Raw genomic sequence first — 20,237 nt, 5'->3', positions numbered from 1 at the left:
TTGGTCTGATATAACAAAAAAAGGTAGCCACTCACTTAGACATTCCCAAGTAGAGTTTATCAAACGGGTAATCGGTCATAAAAAAATATGCAAATACCATAAAACAAGTCTATCTTCGAGAGATTTCCTGAGAAACATACAAGCACTTCAGTTGTTGTATAAGTTAAAATGCAGGTAGCACTTTGTTGCATGTCCTGGGAACTGTTGCTGTGTTTATAGGCGTTAGTTTCGACTATCGGGTGGACTTACTACTTGGTCCGAATGATTACTATAAAAAATGAATAAGGAAATAAAATGATACCTGTATTGATATGATGTGTGGAACTATTGATTGCAGAGAGATCGGCAGCGTGTCCCCGCGGGCGAGCCATATTACCGCCTACTTCCTCCGATATATTGTCAGCAGATGAAGCTTGTTCTGTCGAAGCCACTGACACCTGCGCAAAATTAATCACTTTGATTTTAAGTATATTAACAAAAGGTTCAGGTGCGCAAATAATGCAAGGCCTACTAAGTTTGTATTGAACATAAGCTCATAGAGAATGTCTCTCAATACATAAAGGATTACATGATAAAGTGTGTGTCATGCAGTCATAACTCTGGTTTGAAGTTAACCAGATAATTAATTACTATCGCCACATAATATAACAAGAAGCCAAAATTGGAGTATTGCAATTTGTCAAAACTCATAAATTAACAAAACTGCATATTAAATATCGAAGACCTATCTATATCCTAAGTAGGTACCTATGTACTAAACAAATACGAGTTTATGGTAAGTTTTAAATTAAAAAAAAATGTATATTTATATGTTTAGTGTTATAAATCTAAATAATGAAAATGGATCAAATAAAAAAAAGCGTTTAGCTATTCAAATTGTTTCCGATCACAAAAATCTTTTGGCATTAAAAATGTTGCATATGACATTGAAACATCGAAGGCACATGATGGCATATTTTCGTGAATAATTGATACCTGTTGATCGGTAGCCGTGGCGTCTGGCAGACTAGGCGTGGAATGACTCTTGCGGGATGATCTTGCACCCTCTCCCGCGGCCCCAGCACTGCCGCCTGTACCGCCGCTGACCACCTTCAGATCGAATTTACCTTCCGCGCCCATTCGATACGAGTTACGCCCTCCATGATCCCACCTTTATAACAAAGAATTTTATTACATTCAGCTTAACATACCGCTACTTACACTTATTTAAATAAATATAATGGTCATATTTAGTATGCAATACCCTTTTCAATGTATATTTTTAAACGATTTGCAAGAAACGCACACGTTTTAAATTTTACAATGTGTTTATACTAATCTATTAGCCCGAAGGAATTTCCGAAATTTTTTAAGGCAACAAGTGCACTTAAAATGGAATGTATGTGAGCAAAGTTCCCATCACTCACATACATTTCAATATATACATTATAATTAAATTCAACAGATCTAGATGTAATTTAGCACAGACATGGATTAGTCTAGAACTAAGGATTATTTTTATCTGGGATAAATATACGGTTCCCGTGTGATAGATGTTGTTGTTCTTCACAGAGCAAGAGAGCGGCATGTTTTATTTGCATAGTGGTCGGGGATAAGAGAATAACAGGCATACACATCAAAACTTCGACGCTAATGTAGACGTGAGCAAGAACTAGAATTATATAATTGCATTGGTAGCCTGTCGCAACTATAATTACATTGAATCAATCATCAAACGGCATACCTGACATCCACCCATCCGTTGTGCAGATCCGAAGTGACAGTGCCCATTGCGGGGTGGGTGCCATCTTGGTCACGCCACTTCCAGTCGGGGCCGCGCATCACTCGTGCACCGGCGCAGAGAGCGCGATTGCCGCGCGACAAACGACGCGCACTTACCGCCGTGCCTCCCACTTGGCGTGGTGGCGTCTCCACTACGCTTACCACCTGAACAACCCAACGTTTAACAGCATGAAGTAAGGTCACCTTCATCAATAAATATCCAATAACAATCAACTGCTGGTATTAAGGCCTCTCCCAAAGGGATCACTTGAGCACAGAGGACGCTGCAGTCGTTCTCCGTTATATTGCATTAGTCACCTCGTACGACACCCGCAGAAAGTGGAGACGTAGAGACAACTGTATACTGAGCTTCCGTCATCGCACAACACAGCACGAATTTAAGTAGGAAAAGAAAAATTCGTTATAGTATGAATAGCCTGAAAGATTGAGCGTTTGCGTATGCTGTACCGCATTGTATACGGAATACTGATTCCATAGGGATCGACGCAGGGGACGGCCTGTTACGAAGTAGTGTGAGAGAGGTAGATTATGGTTGGGTGCAGTTCTCCCTTATCCGGCTCGAAGGACAAAATGTATATGCAGTCCTTTGGTGTGTGTATAAAAAAATAAATGAGTTGATTTGACTGAATTTCCTTTTAAAATTGATAATGAGATGAAAATTATATTGATTATAACGACAGGGGCAGCCTGAAAAACAACGTGATAATTACGAGTACGATGCTCGATGACTGCGAAAAGTGCTAGGCAGTGTTGGTTTACACGCAGTGTCCCAAAAAATTGTCGTGGTCATTAAATGTTATTGGGCGAGATGTCGTAGAGAAGGTATTACACATATGTATTTCAACTTATGTAGTTTTTTAGTTCAGGTTCATAAATCTTTAAGACTGCAACAATACCTTGCCGTATATCTCCAGGCCGGAAAGCGAAAGGTAGTGACTCTGCCCGCTGGCGTTCTTGCCATTCTGCTGGATGCGCAAGTAGCGGTACGCGGCGTCCGCACGCACCCGCCACGTGGCCGTACTACCCGGCTCCTGCAGGGCCTGCTCGTCGACGTGGGCCACCAGTGTGCTCCAGCTAACACCGTCCATTGACATCTGCACAATGAGTGTACTTATTTTAGAATATCACAGAATATGCTTTTATTACAACTAGAACCAGTGGCGGGGACTCCACACTTGCGCCATTTTGTGTAACACAATTCGTGTTCGCAAGAGGACATTATAATTTGCACGCGAACTAATCGCTAAAAGCTCGCGTACACGCGCGTCTTCATGTTCCGGAGATAAAATTGTTAGTGCTTAGACCAATAGCGAGTGCTTGGATCTTGCTTGAATAATTTAGCGTGGTCTTATATTTAACAATATATTAATTATAATTAACGTAATAGATAAGTGAATACAAATCAAGCTATTTTCGAAAATATCTCTGGAGCCTTTAGCCTCTTTTGTATGTAGTGATTATTTGGCCATAGAAATAATTATGGGAAAAACAAAAACCAAATCACTAATACAAACCCCAGAGCCACGGCACAAAATGCTATTATCATTGATGCAAAGTTTCTGCGGTAACGGGAACCTAGATATCGTCCTCTGCACGGCCGTAGCGTAGCCCATGACTTAATGCTGATCCAATGCTTTTGCATACACTCTTACCACTGCTAACAGACGAAACCAAATCACTTACTTGAAACAACCAATTCCTGAGCGCGGATCGGCCGTATCCTCTTGCATGTCGTAACGTATATGCTGACGGAACTATATGCAATCCCAGATCCACGGCAATAAACGCCCGCCTGTCGTCATTTGTGTGAACGTTCAGTGGCTCGGGGGACCTTGAGAGGGCGTCCTCTGCGCGGCCGTAAGGAAGCAGCCGCCCATCCGAAGTCCAAACGCTTACTAAACCGTGCGCACCAGGATTCAACCATTCGGACGTGCCTCCGTTGCTTCCGATGAAGTATAACACGCCGTTTTCATCAAAATCGTGCTAGAAAAAAAAAGCGTTGCTGTTATTCTTATCCAGAGTAAAAAAATATTCTTGCACGAAATCGTTTTATTTATTTATTTGAGTTCACAAACAACAACACAATATCACATTACACAATGGTATGCATAGTACAAATACTTACTCACTGCGGCGTTTTCACAATTTTAAAACTATTTTAAACGATCTATGACCAACTTCTTAAAGGCGCCTATTCGCGTTGAAAAAATGTCTATATTATTAAAGTTCTCGTTATATGATTGTGTCATTCTAAATAATGGAGAACGCTTGCCTGCGACTTTCTTTCGTTCTTTGTCTTAAACATTCAAATCGGTTAGATCAAAATCGGTTTTATCAAATTTTCGACTATAATAATATGCGCAGTTTGTAAGTACAACTAAAATATGATTTCGAACGATAATATTATACGTTTTTCCAATCCAACAAATTTAGAACACGCTAGCAATAAACATCGTTCAATTATAATAAAAAAAGTCAGAAAGTTATATGATGAAGAAACAAATAATTCATAGTTACATGACAAACCGTTTAGAAAATCTCATCTACATATATTTAAACTTTTTTACTAATTAAATTTGTTTTAAATACTTACATCATATGTGAAGTTAACAGGTGCCTCAGCCTTTATTTTCTGGACAAAGTTGAAGGACGATCGCTCCATGTCGTACCACTGTCGAGCGACACACTTGGCGAGGAATCTCTCAAGCTGCCGCACGGTGGTCAAGGCTTCCACTTTTAAGGTTCGGCCTGCATTATTATTTGTAACCGTCTCCTCGGATGTATCGTCATTCGAACGTTCCACACGTAGCCTAACAAAGAGAATTTTAAGGAGTGAAAGAACGGTACAGAACTGAACTGAACAGGTTCGTAACTGAAAAGCAAAGCAACCTTCTACTTATTTGCTTTCTCTTAAAGGACTTTTCTATTAGCTAAGTTTGCGATATGAATTGATTATTAAATGCGCTAACGACTCGTAGAGGCAACTTTTAGTAACAGTAGATCTTTTAATGATAAAGTTCGTCCAGGGAAGTCATACGCCATGCTTATTTTTGGTTCCTACGTAATTCCATTACTATGTAATTTAATGCACTTGACACCAACTTGTATGTATGTATTAGTTTATGTATTGTTGGGAGTGTATTTATATTATTTAGCATATTTATTGATTGTATTGTACCTGCCATGCATTACAGCTTATTTTTTCTTAATACGTTTTTTGATTGCCGGGAAGAGACCGCTATGTAGCTATAAGGCCGCTAAATTGTACCTATGCCCTATCCTTGTGCTTTTTTTTATTTTTGTTTTCTACTGTGTACGATAAAGTTATATTCATTCATTCATTCATTCATTCCCCTACACCACCGTTTAATGGACACGCGACGGCACTTTTAGGAAATGTTCCTTACATGTATGTGCTGCGTACTATTGCTCTGTTTATAAAAAAATATAAATAAAAGTCATTCATTTCGACCGACTTAGATCATAAATTAAATATTAGTAAACTGAGCCTAACGAAACAGTTTATATAAAGCCCTTATAGGCGATGATTAACCATCAAGTGAGGCCTATCTACATCGTCAGTCAATTACTACTATTTATAAATAACCAAAAAAAAAACTACAGCCCGGACAAGTGTGATCCTGCGAACTGTAATAAGATCGTTGGGCTTAGTTTTAAACTTTGCACCGGTACCTTATTCGTTTAGTGAGATGATGTAGTGCAGCAGGCTGGTGGGCAGGCGCGTCGGGCGAAGGCGCTAGTATGGGCAAACGCTCTACGCTCTCTAAGACGCCAACGAGGCGAGTCGCCAACGCTGCGCCGGTCCCGCCCGTACCATTCTCTTCGTCACCCTCCAACGCTTCCTTCCCTTCGTGGGTCGAAGAGCCGGGTAGTGCCCACTCGCGAACAATACGCTCTCGCTCAGCTAGCTGGCCCGGTTTATCTGTAGAAAGTATCATCTCTTAAATCAAATTCAAATTCATTTATTTGCTTAAAACATGACAAAATGTTATACATGTTTAGTCGCAGTCTACGACATGCAAATCCTAATTTACTGTACATCACCACTCAATTGCAAATATATTAAAAATAATAAAAATTGTAATTATAAGAATGTCATATGTACACTATGATAGAATTATAAGGTGTATTAGCTGTATGTCATAATCAAAAATAAGAAAAAAAAATCTGAATTTATATTTCGTGGCAAAGAATTCTTTTACAGAATAATAACACTTATCCACCAACCAGTCGTGTAATTAAGCTTTGAACTTCAAGAACGGGCTGTCTTTTAAAGTGGTTGGTAATTTATTATAAATCATTATCATACAATGATACAATGATAAAAAATTCAAATCATTTAAAAATAACCTTAAAAAGAATTGTTTCAATTTTTTATAAACGCGCCACCTTTTATTTTATTTTATTACTAAAAGCTTTTATTAGTTTAAGCTGCTAGCTTTGCATCACACTAACTAGATAATGTATTACCACTTCTTCATGTTAATTTTAATTTCTCATTAAGCGAAACTGTCTTTTGAGAACAAAAGCCTTTAAACCTAAAGCAGTTTAGGAGCATTAATACATTAAACTTCTACTGTTTTAGGAAACTCTTTCTATAGTTGAGAACGTGAATGTATCAAAGATTTTTCAGTAAGCAATCCATAAACCATTCAATTCGGGACTGCGAGCTTTATGGAGCTGTGGCCCGTATTCTTCGTGTTATTTGCGTTTATTACGGGTTTTTTTCAAATCGTTTGTTTGACTCGGATAAAAATAGCGCATGTTACTCTCCAAACTTTCAAATATATTAGTAAAAACGTGAAGGAAGGACCAACAAACAAACACACTTTTGCATTTATAATATTAGTGCATTTCGCATTAACATGTACTGATAATAACCTGGGCCGACGGCGCAACGTGCCCTTCAGAGGCATACCACCGTGTTCACCACCAATTCTCTGACGCCGGTAGTCAGATTTTTTAAGAGGAAATCTTGATAATTACTTTTGGCCCGACCCGGAAATCGAACCCAGGAACTCATGATACGTAATTGAACATACTAATCACTAGACCAACGCGACAGTTTCAATGTAAGCCAGAAAAATGTAGTGTAGTCGTTTCTCCAGCGCCTTACCATTGGGTTGCGGCGACAACACTTGCAGTAACGCCGGAGCCAACCCCGATGATTGCAATTCGTACGCAGACAGCAACTCTTCGCCGCATAGAAGCTCAGTTAACTGGTCGAGGGATTCTCTTAATTCACTCTGCCATTCGCCTGTTGATATAATTTTATTAAAAAAGTATTATTCATTCAGTAGTAGTAGTATTTTTTGACAAAGCTTATCTGGAAAACTACTACCAACATAAATATTTCTGCCGCTAAGCAGCATTGCAATGCTGTGTTCCAGTCTAAAGGGCATGGTTACCTTTGTACTTACAGGTACATGAGGCTTAACACCCAAATAGTTGAAATATGTTCACACTTAGACAGGAGTAAAATCAGAAATGAGGAAATCCGATCACTAAATTTACCGACATAGCTCAACGAATCGCGAAGCGGAAGTGGCAATGGGCGGGGCACATAGCTCGGAGAACCGATGGACGATGGGATTCCAAGGTGTTGGGGTTGCAACCCCGCACCGGTAAACGCAGAGTTGGTCGACCCCCAACCAGGTGGACAAACGACATCAATTGAGTCGCGCAAACTGTAAGCATAATGTTATCCATACTCCTATTTGTACTGAAATACTAACCAGCGGGCTGTGATGCAAGACGTTGTAGCTTAGCGAGCAGAGCACGTAGTCGGGCCACGGGCGCTCGTGGCTGTAGGCCGGCTGCGCTCGCTAAGTGTCGTGTGTATAACGCATGTGCACGCTCACCCACCTACGAAAAACAATAGCTATTTATGCAACTATTACGTAAAAAGTGTAATTTTAACTCAGCTTAGAAAATTAAGCTTGATTGCAATGATGCTTAACAATTATTGCAATGATGACAATAATTCATTCAATGATGCGTAACAATTATTGCAATGATGACAATAATTCATTCAATGATGCGTAACAATTATTGCAATGATGACAATAATTCATTCAATAATGCGTAACAATTATTAATTGTAAAGTCAACATCTCCTGAGGATGCTCCGGTTTCGGAGCGAAACGTGTGTAGAGGGTACATTGCCGAAGATCTGTTTGTTGTGGAGTAAAAGGATTGAAGAAATTATAAATTACACCATACAGATCTTCCTGCTTTTCGCGGACTATAGCAAATTAAACTTAATTTTCATAATTTATCATGGATTTCCGCAGTAACGCCTACTGCTATCCAATCAAGTACTTTTTTTGATAGAAGACTTGCCGAGGAAACTACGTGTCGCTGCATACAATTACGTATAGCAGTAAACCATTTTTAAGTATGACCAAAAGAAATATATAAAATGTAAAAGAAAATAAGCAAACAAACAAGATGGGAAGTTACTATACTCTACTACTCTATGGGCTATATTACTTTACCTGTGCCTTCTGTTGCTCAGTCTTTGCGGAGAATCGACTACGATTTTGAGTTGTATTTCCGTTATTGGCTGCAGCTGATCTGCGATCTGCCCAACCGCTAGCCAATTCTGGCCCTGCAATAAAATCATCAACATCATCATCATAATCATCGTCGTCGTCGTCGTCGTCGTCGTCGTCGTCGTCGTCGTCGTCGTCATCGTCATCGTCATCGTCATCGTCATCGTCATCGTCATCGTCATCGTCATCATCATCATCATCATCATCACCATCAGCCCATTAATGACCCACTAATCCATACAAGCTCCACAGCGAGTTAGCAGGTTTTAACAATCATTATCACATACAATGATGATAACCAGGAGATACAGTTTAGCGTTCATTTTAAAAGCACAGAGACGGACTACTCAAATTTTCTAACCAAGACTTTCTGACAAGAATGTCTTGACGGAAAAAATTAATACCTAGCATTAGTGTTAAAGTAATTAGTAACTTGCCTATCAAGGCGGTTCATAAAAGAAACATAACCAATACATAAATAAATCATTAAGGTGTAAAGAAGTAAAACAAATACAAAAATGTTTGTACCTAAAAACGTTTCAGCTGTAAACGAATGCTTAGTGCCTCTGTTAGATTCAAAAATGAACCCAGGCAAATCTTCTCGCAGTATTGTTGTTTGCTGCTGTCCATCGGTGTTATGAATATGAAGTTCTTTCTCCCTGAAAACAAAGTATATTGCTATGACTAACAGATTTTAAACTAAGATTTTCGTGGTTAATCAACATTTCTAAGTTATAGTACATACCACGATAATATTTTTGGATTCGTCGATATTTCGACCTACTTGCATGGATCGTGGTCACGACGGGACACTATGATACGAGACGACCGGTACGAGATGTCAAGTTGGATGTCACAGGCAGAATCTGACTACCCGTTTTCGTGTTCTTTATGTCGGTATTTCACGAACTGTTCGCACACTACACTGACAACGTCACTTTTAAATTGAGAAGCTGTACGATGCTTTCTTGGTTTGCATAATTCTACCACTGGTTCCACACATTTGCTAATTTAAAAACGGTCCTCACGATTGAATTTTTTGTGCTTCCGAATTTCAATCGCTTCACGAACTAGTCTTGGAATATAGTGACGGTCGGTGGATCCATGCAACTGGGTCGAAATATTGACAAATCCAAAACTATTATCTTGGTGTGTGCCCGTTGAACTATATTTAAGCAATATGACTAACAGTTCTTTGCTTAAAAAGATTTGTGAAACCTATGAAATTACGTCAAACTAGCATTTCCTAAAAACAATTGCAAATTAAATTTTTTGGGTTTTGCTTCTTCTCCAATATAGATTCGTGTATTCTAAAACCATTCGCGTTCTTTTGAAAATTGAGTCTTAAGGTGACAAAATGGGTTTTATTTTTTTTGTACAAAACGAAAATGTGTGTGTGTACTTACTTTCTACATGATAGCACCCAGTTGCCAAGTATCAATTTGGTTGAGGCGGGTCTTGACAATATACTTTGTGGCGTGGAATTCTTTACCGAAGCTCTTGCTCTCTGGAGTTTGTCAATAAATTCACCACGATTTTCTGAAAACAAGTTTCATGGTAAGTAATCGATTGAACAAGTCAAATAAGGAAATGTACATGTGTATAGTTGGTAAATGAAAAAGTAATTTTAATCAGCGAAAGAGGCGAAATCAAGATAAATCAAATTTTTCAATACTGTACTAATACAAAGCGCGATTTTCGTTTTGCGGGCTGAAGTAACTAAGGCGTGAATGCACAAATACGATTTTGGGAAAGCAATATTAAAAAGTGTTGTGGTGGTAATAAATACATCTTTTCAATTTTGCTCCACTATTTATTCCGAAATGCAATTCATAAAATAATTCAAATTGATGGTAATGAGGAAATAAATACAATGTTTTAACTTTTGCTCAATAATGTATAAACATAAGAGTCCACATGGACTACGTTACTCTGGCAGGTGGACTGTGGTAGCAACCAGCCGAACGCCTCAGAATGACATTAAGCGCCGGGCCAAATTCCATTTATATAAATTGCAATTGCAATCTATAATTTGAAATATTCCTCGTGGAAAATAAAAGCACTACTTAGTCAATTTAAACCTGCTTCAAGTTATGAGAAACACCAAATTACGCCTGTACGAGGGCCATCAATTCCACATAGATTTTACGAATAAATAAGACGTGGCACAGAACAAGATAATGCCAGATTTGCTGAAATATGCGACATTAAACCAAGAGTCATTGAAGCATGCCATAATAATAGCCTTAGTGACAAAGCTCTACGAATTAAGATTTAAAAAACATGATCACCTGTAATCTGATCGAAAATATACGTGTCAACATCTTCAACTCGTCACTCCGTGTAGTATTGAACGTTAGTAAGTGAGGGTATCCTATAATGTTTGTCTTGAAAATTAAGCACAATTCTCACCTGTGTTATCGGTTTGGTGTTCAGGGCTACCACTGGAATACATTGTGGCCAGCTTCCCGTCGAGAAGGAAGCGGAACCAGCCATTTGAGCCGGTACTAAGCTCAAGGGCAGCCGCGTCACTCCACACGTAGAGTGCATCGCGACCACGGCACAGTGACCATTCGCCCCACCAATAGGCACACCCGCTGGATAGAGACGTGGCGTCCTCGCATGTTCCTAGAAAATAATGACAAACCCGCTAAAATCTTGGCCAGAAGTGTGAGTGAAGCCTTCACCTGCAAATTTGTCCATGCAAATTGGAGACACTCCTTAGTTGAACGCGAAGCTTGGTATTAACAAAACAACACGCGGGAAGGACAGGACTTGGACCTTTCTAGAAGAACGGTACTACAGTATGCATAACAAAAAATGAAATATTGGACGGTCATTACGCCGGTCACATTAGGCCGGTCCCCTTTAGGAAATCAGCAGCGTAGCTTAGCGTTTAATTTACCCCAAGTTTCCATTTAGCCTCAACTTAACAATGGCGTTTTTTATTTCAGATATAAACGAACGCAAAGTTCAATAAATTGCGACGGTGTGCTCGAGTAGCATAACTCGAGCATACCGTCTATATCATAATATGACTATTACAATACCTGCGGCTATAACTGTCTCTCCGTCAGCAGTGAGGAGCGTTGCCTGCGACGCTGCAAGAGCCTCCACTTTGCTGAATACGCCCAGCCGCGCGAATTGTTCGAGATATATGTCAGCGGCTTTAATCATCAATTCCTCCGCGATCCCTAATACGGTCAAATGGCCGTCGTCGTCATCCTACAGTATGGAATAAAGATTTCAATTGAATTTCAACAAAATTTAGACACAAAATGGGTGTAAACAGGAATTTGCAAAACCGAACTCAAGTCTGCTTTTGGGACTTCTAATCGTATATTTCAGCCGTTGAAAAAATGGGTTCCCGATATATGTCAGTCGGTCATAAAACGAATTTGTAAGTTGCCATCATTTTAGTTTTTAATTATATCCATTCGTTAGTGGGGCAAAAAGCAATAAAAATAGTTTTATTATAAATTTAACGTAACTTTAAAGTTACATCGTCCATTTCATCACCATCTCAGGAAAGCATTCTTTCAGCGGCTGAACAGTAGAAACAATCATGTTAGTGGTAAAAAATAATATGTACTATGAATAAATAAACAACAATAAAAGGGGAAATGGACACAAAAGGACAGTTCAAATGCAGGTAAGTTTCGATGGTGTGACTTCTGTACAAGTAGCATAAAGTTCAAATGCAATGCATTTTCTTTGTGTAAATATTGAATTAGTAGTTTAAGTGGGAATGTTTAAAATTGTTAAACAAATGCATTAGTATTAAAACGCCACTTTGATACATCTAGATTTTGTTCGGAAGAGCTAAACGATCTTTTGGTCACGAGTAAGTATTATCACACTTTCTTAAATTCTTGAAAGACCATTATTCTTGACTTATTTGTTAAGTATTATTTTGGGTGCCGACAGTTTATATATGAAAAAAAAAATATTAGCTTTTAGTGTATTACTCTTACGTTGCAATCTAACCAAACTGGTTATGTAGCTCGTTCGAACAACAACTACAAAAAATTATTTACAATTTAATGCTAAACAGGCACTATTTAAATTGAGACTTGTTGTATACGTAAAAAGTTTTTCTATTTTGCAGATGTACCGTTATTGAATACTAGACTTAAACAACTACTTTCTTGCACCGACGGAATGTTAAAATGAAAGTTTATCAAAACTTGCCTACGATATGCCTTTTTATTAAAAGGGATAACGCAAAAGCACATAAGAATACTCATAGTTTCGTAGTAGAAGCTTCCGTATTCTTTATACTCAGCTTTCATCTCTGTGCGTTTTCATAGCTTGAATGTTGTTGGGGAAAATAAGTAGGTACAATATAATTTTACAGCGTTTTGTTTTATATTATTTTCTGATTGTTCTTTTTTAAATATTTATTTGAATTACAAAACGGGCAAACCCGCGTAAACTATCTTGCTATTGGATAGTCACAAAGCAATGGAAGTGCTTGGTAAGTTTTTATTTGGTATCAGTTTTTAAGTTAAGAGTCTCTACGGCTTTAGCGTATCTCTGTCACTTTCTGATGTCAAACGCTATGATGTTTGGACAACTCAACACAATATCTCTCGAAACTTAACAATTAAACCTTAATCTGTGTACACTATGGCTACGTTATACAAGCCACTGTATTGGCATCTAAGTTAATGCCAGCAAGACAAAATCAATATTGTGAAAAAAATTTGATGTGTCTTCGTGCGAAAAAAACAGACATTAAAGAAGTAGAATAGTCATTTTGTCCTTTTCTCTCGCACATAATAAATATCAACATTAGTTTACAATGTCTATGACGCCTTGCTGGCTTTTGTTTAGTAAAAAACCATTGCAGTATTGATCTAATTACAAAAGTACAATCTCAATTTGATACTTTAAACAACAGAAAGAGAGATGTTTTAATAAAATTATTATTGAAAATTGCATCCAGCCAGGCATTAATTGGGGATGCAATGAACATGATAAAGAACTCATCACACCATCGGAACATTACCGCGGGCGGACGGATATAGCGGCTGCGCAGGTAGCGGGGCTGCGAGCGGCGGGCGGGTGAATCGTCCTGCCCGATCAAAATTGATATCGCTTGTAAACTAATGTATACTAAACTAAGGTAACGTAACCTAAAAATAACTCTATTGGCCTTATTAATAAACGTGGTGAAAATACAATGTGTAAGGAAGTAGAGAACCTGTTATAACTACGAAAAAATTAACTACCGCAGAATTCAATGGGTACTAAAATGGCTAGTTACGCTACATCGCTGCAAATAGTTTATATAAAAAGTCAAAATAAAATAACACCTTAAACGCCACTTTTATTAATAAGGTCCCAACGGTCTAAGTGCTCAATGGGCGATTCATACAATTTGCATTGTAATTGGATTAATTTGTTTGCCTATCATTACAATAAATAAAAATCCTCTTTTCTATGAGAGAAAAGTCCTGTGACCCGCAGTGGGAAATTAATAACCTGTGGATGATCATGATGTTTATTTACTACATGGGGACCAAGTCTGCTTTTGCAATATAATGTCTCAGTGGTCAATCAATGACTAAAAGTAATCATGGAAAAAATAAAAAAAAACGGTTGTTTTTATTAAAATAATGTGTGTAACCAATAGTCAAACTAAGCTAGTTTATTAGCAATCATACACGCTCGTTTTTTTTTTTAAATTATGAAACTTTCGGTAATCGAGCGAAAAGTAGGAAGGGGTACTTTTTGTTATGTTGATCGCCATTTTTTCGTTTGTTTTTTTTTACCATTACTACTTTTGTCTTTGATCAACCACAGAGACACAATAGGCATGATAACTAATTCTGAAAAACTGCCCTATGGGCCATGATATTCGGAAGTATCTACTTAATACAAAAAATATCTTATTTTGCAGAAATTAAAAGTTTTGTCGATATAAATTGCATTTTTTTTTTATATTTCATACGAAAACGCTTATAGAGCTGTAGCAAGTTCTCGTTACATAACGAAAGATGATTGATTTTGGTATTGATGAAAACACAAAGAACTTGATATACGCAAGAGATTTTCGAAGTTCAAGCGGTACAAAGTTATGTCATAATTCGCGTTCGGCGTTCCTGTCATGGCAGATTGCTAGATCTTGCGATTTTTAATTAATACCAATATCACTTTCGAATGTTAATAAAAATACATAAATCTTTAATCATTAGATAAATACATATCCTAACGATTCTGTGTTACTGTCATCACGCCTATTGTGATAACAGACTTGAACCCCTGTTACAGAGTTTATATGTATACAAAATAAGTACGACACTGACCTGAGTGTCTAGCACTTGCGCGACGAGTCTCGTGAGTAGGGCAGCTATGCGGGGGGTAGACAGCGCGCGGAGTCGTGGTGCGGGCGCGTAGTGCACCATTTTGCGTACAAGCGACAGACACGCGCGACGCACGCCCGCAGCCCCCGCGCCTATGTACCGCGCGCAGAACACTGGCACTAATCGTCTGGTAACACACGGAATACAATCATATCATGATCATCATGCGTAAAGCCAGGAAGACCTAGGCAAGACAGCAGCATCCAACCTGCTATTATTAAATTATATATATAATTAAATTGCATTGCCCGCGTTCTTCATCCGCGGTGATTAAGGTTCTTCTGGGATAAAAGGAAGCCTATGTTACTCTCCGTCATACGTTTCTTCAATCGTGAGGACGGTTTTAAATTAGCAAGTGTCTGAAATCCAGTGGTAGAATTATGCAAACCAAGCAAGCATCGTACAGCTTCTCAATTTAAAAGTGACGTTGTCAGTGTAGTGTGTGGAACAGTTCGTGAAATACCGACAAAAAGAACACGAAAGCCAGAGACACGAGAGCCAGTCAGATTCTGCCCGTGACATCCAACTTGACATCTCGTCGTTACCACGATCCATGCAACTGGGTCGAAATATCGGCAAATCCAAAATATTATCGTGGTATAAACCCGTTGAGAGTAAGAAATGTCGATTAACCACGAAAATCATAGTTTAAAATCTTTATTTATCAATTATATTAATTGCATAGTTAGAACGGGAATAAAGGACAAAAAAACAAACGTAAACACACTTTCGTATTTTATAATATGATAGTGAGGATTTGACGAAGCAAGTAGGTGCCCACCTAGTGATAAGTAGATACCATCACCTATAAGCAATATATTGCAGGGCTTGCAAAACTCATCCTACAAAGTGCTGTGCTCCGTCCATCAAATTGAGGCGTAGATATTAAGCCTGAAATTACACCGGCAACCACGCCCCTAAGACAGGAATTCAGCAGTGCTGCTTGACAACAGAAATAAGCATCGCGTTGGGACTTTCTCGATTGAGCGTGCTCCAAAAAGCTCTTCTACTGCTAAAAACTCCAACTCACTCAAAAAGGCGTTTTTTCATTGGTGGTTGCAAGCAGAACACAACTTGAATAACAACGCGAAAGCAGATTTGTGCCCGCGGTTTGATACCGAGGAATAATAACATAACAACAATGCAGTTTGCATTGTACCTTCTGTAATTGTAATAGAGAATCTTGCAAATTAGGTATTTTATATTTAAGGTTCCTGCTACTACCGCTGCTGGACTGCTACAGAGTCCAGATAATTGTAGGAAAGACTTGGATGGACTTACTCCAGGTATATAGCAGCCATCTCCTTGTCCCCAGTGTCTGGAAAATCTTCATCGTTCGAAGAAGCTGGCGAATCATGATTACTAACGACTAGCCACTCTCCGGGGCACTGCAATATAGCTGCTACCTCCCTGTGACCTATGAAACATATTTTTATAGGTTATAATCGTCATAATATTCGTATAGATAGTTTCCAGCACTAGCAACAAGTTACTTGGAAACTATGAAGAAGCATTATTTAATCATTTGACGGCCGATTGGCGCAGTGGGCAGCGACCCTGCTTTCTGAGCCAAGGCCGTGGGTTCGATTCCCACAACTGGACAATGTTTGTGTGATGAACATGAATGTGTTTCAGTGTCTGGGTGTGTATCTATATATAATAAGTATTTATGTATATTATTCATATTAGAATTATTCATCAGTCATCTTAGTACCCATAACACAAGCTATGCTTACTTTGGGGTTAGATGGCGATGTGTGTATTGTCGTAGTATATTTATTTATTATTTATTTATTTAATCATTTAGAACCTCAGTTACTATTTAGCAGTAATAATACAATAATAAAATAACGGAATCCTCCAAATTATGATGCATAGCATGTACACTGCAGGTTAGAAACCTGCCAAGTCTTTCAAGTAGCCGATGCACGCCTTTAAGCATTAGTCGACAGCCGCTTTTAAAATCTGTCAACTATTTCAGAGTGCTTGTGCAATACACCGAGGAAATTTGTATACGTGACGTGACTGCTCCGATTCAAATGGGTTTATGACCCATTTGAATCCGAGCAGTCACATCACAAGTTCAAAGATATAATATCAATTGCCACTTTATATTATGAAAAATAAGCTTTATAAAATTTCTCTTTATACAATGAATAATTGTTGTTCGATTTTATTATGAATAATAGTTGTTCATTGTAAAGTCGACGTCTCCTGAGGATACAACGGTTTCGGAGCGAAACGTGCGTAGACAGTACATTGCCGAAGATGTGTTTGGTGTGGAGTATAAGGATTAAAGAAATTATTAATTACACCATACAGATTCTCCTGCTTTTCGCGGAGCATAGCAAATTAAGCTTAATTTTCATAATATATCGTGGATTGGACCGCAAAGTAACGCCTGCTTCTATCCAATATTGGCACTTTAGTTGTGGTCGTGTATATAAGAGACTTCGGAAGCAAGTTGGTTCTGTCGCTGAACCGACACACAACTACTGATACATCTGTAGCGTATTTCCATCAGCGCATAACATCCAACTGAATAGAAACATGATGTATACACGACTCCTATTAAAAAACAACGTAGTATTGTCCATCCATCCTTTATCCATAAAAGAAATGAATCTTCCTTTATTTAAGAGAAAATTGCATGAGTGGCTATTATTTCATTGCTTTTACTCAATTAATGAATAATTTGATTTTACTTAATGTTATTATTTCGATTAATTATGTATGTATATATCAACAACAATATTATGGATATTTTTTAAGAATGACTGTTTTAATTTATTATAATCTACTTGTATTTTGACCTAACAGCTTATTTTCATTTCATTAGATTATGTATTTATATAATTTATATATTTTTGTGTTCGGATTATGGTTGTAATTTCCTTTTTAATGTTTTTTTTATTATTTCATGTTATACCATTGTACGTGTGTTCATACAATAAATCTTATTATTATTACTCCCAATTTATTTACATAATTATGAAACCTAGTTATTTTTTTCAAATTATCATCTGAATCTACGTAATAACTTAATTTTCTACGGATGAACACATAATTATCAATTCACCTTGTTCATGTCTTTCCCTCGCTTTGTCAAGGGGTGTTTTCCCATCCTCATCGCGCAAGTCAGCATTAGCGCCGTACCGCAGCAGCACTTTGGCAATGGCCGGCCTGCCGAAGCAGGCTGCGTAATGAAGCGACGAACTACGCTGCCCGCGGTTTACATCGGCACCTGAAATATCAGCAATACTGGAGGTAGTTTCGACAGGGTAATGCAAAAACTTTTTGACAACTTCCCTGGCGCAACGGTGAGCGCTGTAAATTTAAGTATAAGGTCCCGGATCCGATTCCCGACAGAGGAAATTTGGGGATTTATAATTTCTTAAATATTTCTATTGTCTAGTCTGGTGGGAGGCTTTGGCCGTGGCTTGTTACCACCCCACAGACAAAGACATGCCGCTAAGCAATTTAGTGTTCCAGTGCGATGTCGCATAGAAACTGATTAAGGGTATGACTACTATACTCCCTAACACGTTAGCCCGCTACCTGTTAGGGAGTATGGCAGTCACACAGGTGAGATTGCAGTCAAGGGTTAGTACGGTCAACTTGTAGTGGAATAACAAAAAAAACTATCGAGATAAACAAATGTATCTTTTCAGCGTAATATTTAAGCGCGTATTCAATAACCTATTTCCTTTGCTTTTCAAGGTTCTGTTCAAACGTCGCGTCGTTGTATCGGGGGCGAGGAAAGAGCCCATAATTCAAAGAGTATGGGTTCTTTCCTCGCCCCGCACCACCCTCCTTTTACCACTATGACAATAATTACTGTGTGCGATTACTAGGCCTCCGCTGTCCGTCTGCCTGTCTACAAAAATTACAATGACGCAATGACTCTGTTATCTTACCTTTATCGCACAGGAATTCTACCATCTCCCTCGTACCGAAGGCCGCAGCCCAGTTGAGGAGCGTCTGACCCACGTCATCTGTGAAGTTGACGTCCACTGTCCCGCTGGTAACAGCGGCGATGAGAGCGTCGGTGTCCTTCCCGCGGATGCAGTCAATGAGTTGCCGGTGCGACTTGTCCCCGCGGGTGCCGGTGGTGGTGCCGGGAGTTGGGGTGCCGCTTGAACCCTCGCCGCTTGTGCCGTTACTGGTTGAACCAGACGCGGAACCCATGCGGTTTGAGCCACTGTACACAAGTTAATCCTTAACTGAATATTATTTTTAAAGTATAGAAATCAGAAGTGGGAAAATGATTTGTAACCCACTGAAACGTGAATTTATCACGAACATGATTGAGGGGAAAGAGTGGGTCATGGTTAAAGCAGTTTGGAGAGGGCTACACGGACAAGAGCTCAGCTCTTAAGTTAAAGAATTTGGCTAAAAATCAAAGGGATACTTTCCATTAATATTCGTTTTTTTTCATGTACTATATATATATACCCTTGACTGCAATGTCACCTGGTGGTAGGTGATGATGGAATCTTAGAATCTTAAATGGGCTAAGCTGTTACGGGTATTATTATTTACTAAACAGCATATCAAACACAGCGTCAAATCTTTGTCTGTAGGGTGATAACTAGGCATATCTATCAGACGAAATTCTTTAATATTATCTAGTCGGAGATGCATCCCAAGAGTTATATTCTTTGGTTGGGCCTAAAATTGAAATTTTCTGTCAATAAATTTTAAGATTTTGTTTATTAAATATAAGTATTTATAAACAAAACGTGTATAAATACTAACTAGCTGACCCGTGCAACTTCGTTGCACCAAATCGGTTATTACCGGAAAACACAAATAAAATGACATTTCCTAAAAACGAATCCTAGCTAGATCGATTTATCGCCCCCGAAACCCCCTGTATACTAAATTCCATGAAAATCGTTGCAGCCGATTCCGAGATTCAAATTATATATATATATATATACAAGAATTGCTCGTTTAAAGATATAAGATATGTTTACTCTATTGTATTGTATTGAACTATATATGTAACATTATACGTACGTAAGTACCGCATATTAATAATAAAATACCCAATTAAAATATCACTTGTTTTAATGATGAAGAATAAAATCTATTGCACCCCGTTGGATATCAAACTAAAAACAGAATCTTTATGCTGACAAAGTAGGTAATTAAATAATTCAAAATTCAAAATTCATTTATTTCAAGTAGGTGACTCTACCACCGGTTCGGAAGGCAGATTTTACCGAGAAGAAGCCGACAAGAAACTCAGCAGTTGCTCTTTTCCAACATCAACAATTTAAATTTTACATTTTAACATTCATAATACGTACGTCTGTATGGCGTGACGTCCTTCACAAAGCAGAACGAGTAGCAAATCCACGAGACGCATGCACTCCAGACACCAACGCTCGTCTGCTTGCACCGCTGTTTCTATGGCAGAGCATAGATCGAGCCGAACTAAATCCTAATGAGAACAAGACACCAGATCAATAACGTGGTTGAAAGATACAACAAAAACATTGCATAA

At 38.4% G+C, this 20,237-nt stretch overlaps 1 protein-coding gene across 8 annotated transcripts in view; it reads right to left on the bottom strand.

Annotated features, from left to right (window-relative positions):
- Positions 1-20,237, bottom strand: part of LOC120627393 (E3 ubiquitin-protein ligase Ufd4) — a 45,126-nt gene that overhangs the window by 17,535 nt on the left and 7,354 nt on the right. For 6 of the 8 annotated variants that reach the window (XM_039895388.1, XM_039895391.1, XM_039895393.1 and 3 more), the window contains exons 9-28: positions 20,041-20,174; positions 18,643-18,926; positions 17,805-17,969; positions 16,007-16,142; positions 14,669-14,852; positions 13,369-13,434; positions 11,408-11,582; positions 10,770-10,985; positions 9,764-9,896; positions 8,886-9,016; positions 8,301-8,413; positions 7,539-7,668; positions 6,920-7,060; positions 5,476-5,725; positions 4,376-4,592; positions 3,466-3,765; positions 2,679-2,876; positions 1,724-1,926; positions 976-1,150; positions 302-437 (exon numbers count right to left, since the gene is read on the bottom strand). In XM_039895388.1, the coding sequence (XP_039751322.1) occupies positions 302-437; positions 976-1,150; positions 1,724-1,926; positions 2,679-2,876; positions 3,466-3,765; positions 4,376-4,592; positions 5,476-5,725; positions 6,920-7,060; positions 7,539-7,668; positions 8,301-8,413; positions 8,886-9,016; positions 9,764-9,896; positions 10,770-10,985; positions 11,408-11,582; positions 13,369-13,434; positions 14,669-14,852; positions 16,007-16,142; positions 17,805-17,969; positions 18,643-18,926; positions 20,041-20,174 (3,487 nt within the window). The remainder of the gene's footprint in view (positions 1-301; positions 438-975; positions 1,151-1,723; positions 1,927-2,678; positions 2,877-3,465; positions 3,766-4,375; positions 4,593-5,475; positions 5,726-6,919; positions 7,061-7,538; positions 7,669-8,300; positions 8,414-8,885; positions 9,017-9,763; positions 9,897-10,769; positions 10,986-11,407; positions 11,583-13,368; positions 13,435-14,668; positions 14,853-16,006; positions 16,143-17,804; positions 17,970-18,642; positions 18,927-20,040; positions 20,175-20,237) is intronic. The other 2 variants (XM_039895392.1, XM_039895394.1) reach the window with 1 other exon arrangement.

The sequence above is a fragment of the Pararge aegeria genome, chromosome 11 (genome assembly GCF_905163445.1).
Source record: "Pararge aegeria chromosome 11, ilParAegt1.1, whole genome shotgun sequence".
NCBI classification, from domain to species: domain Eukaryota; kingdom Metazoa; phylum Arthropoda; class Insecta; order Lepidoptera; family Nymphalidae; genus Pararge; species Pararge aegeria.
The sequence above is the reverse complement of the archived record's forward strand: the minus strand, read 5'-3'. Positions and strand labels throughout refer to the sequence as shown.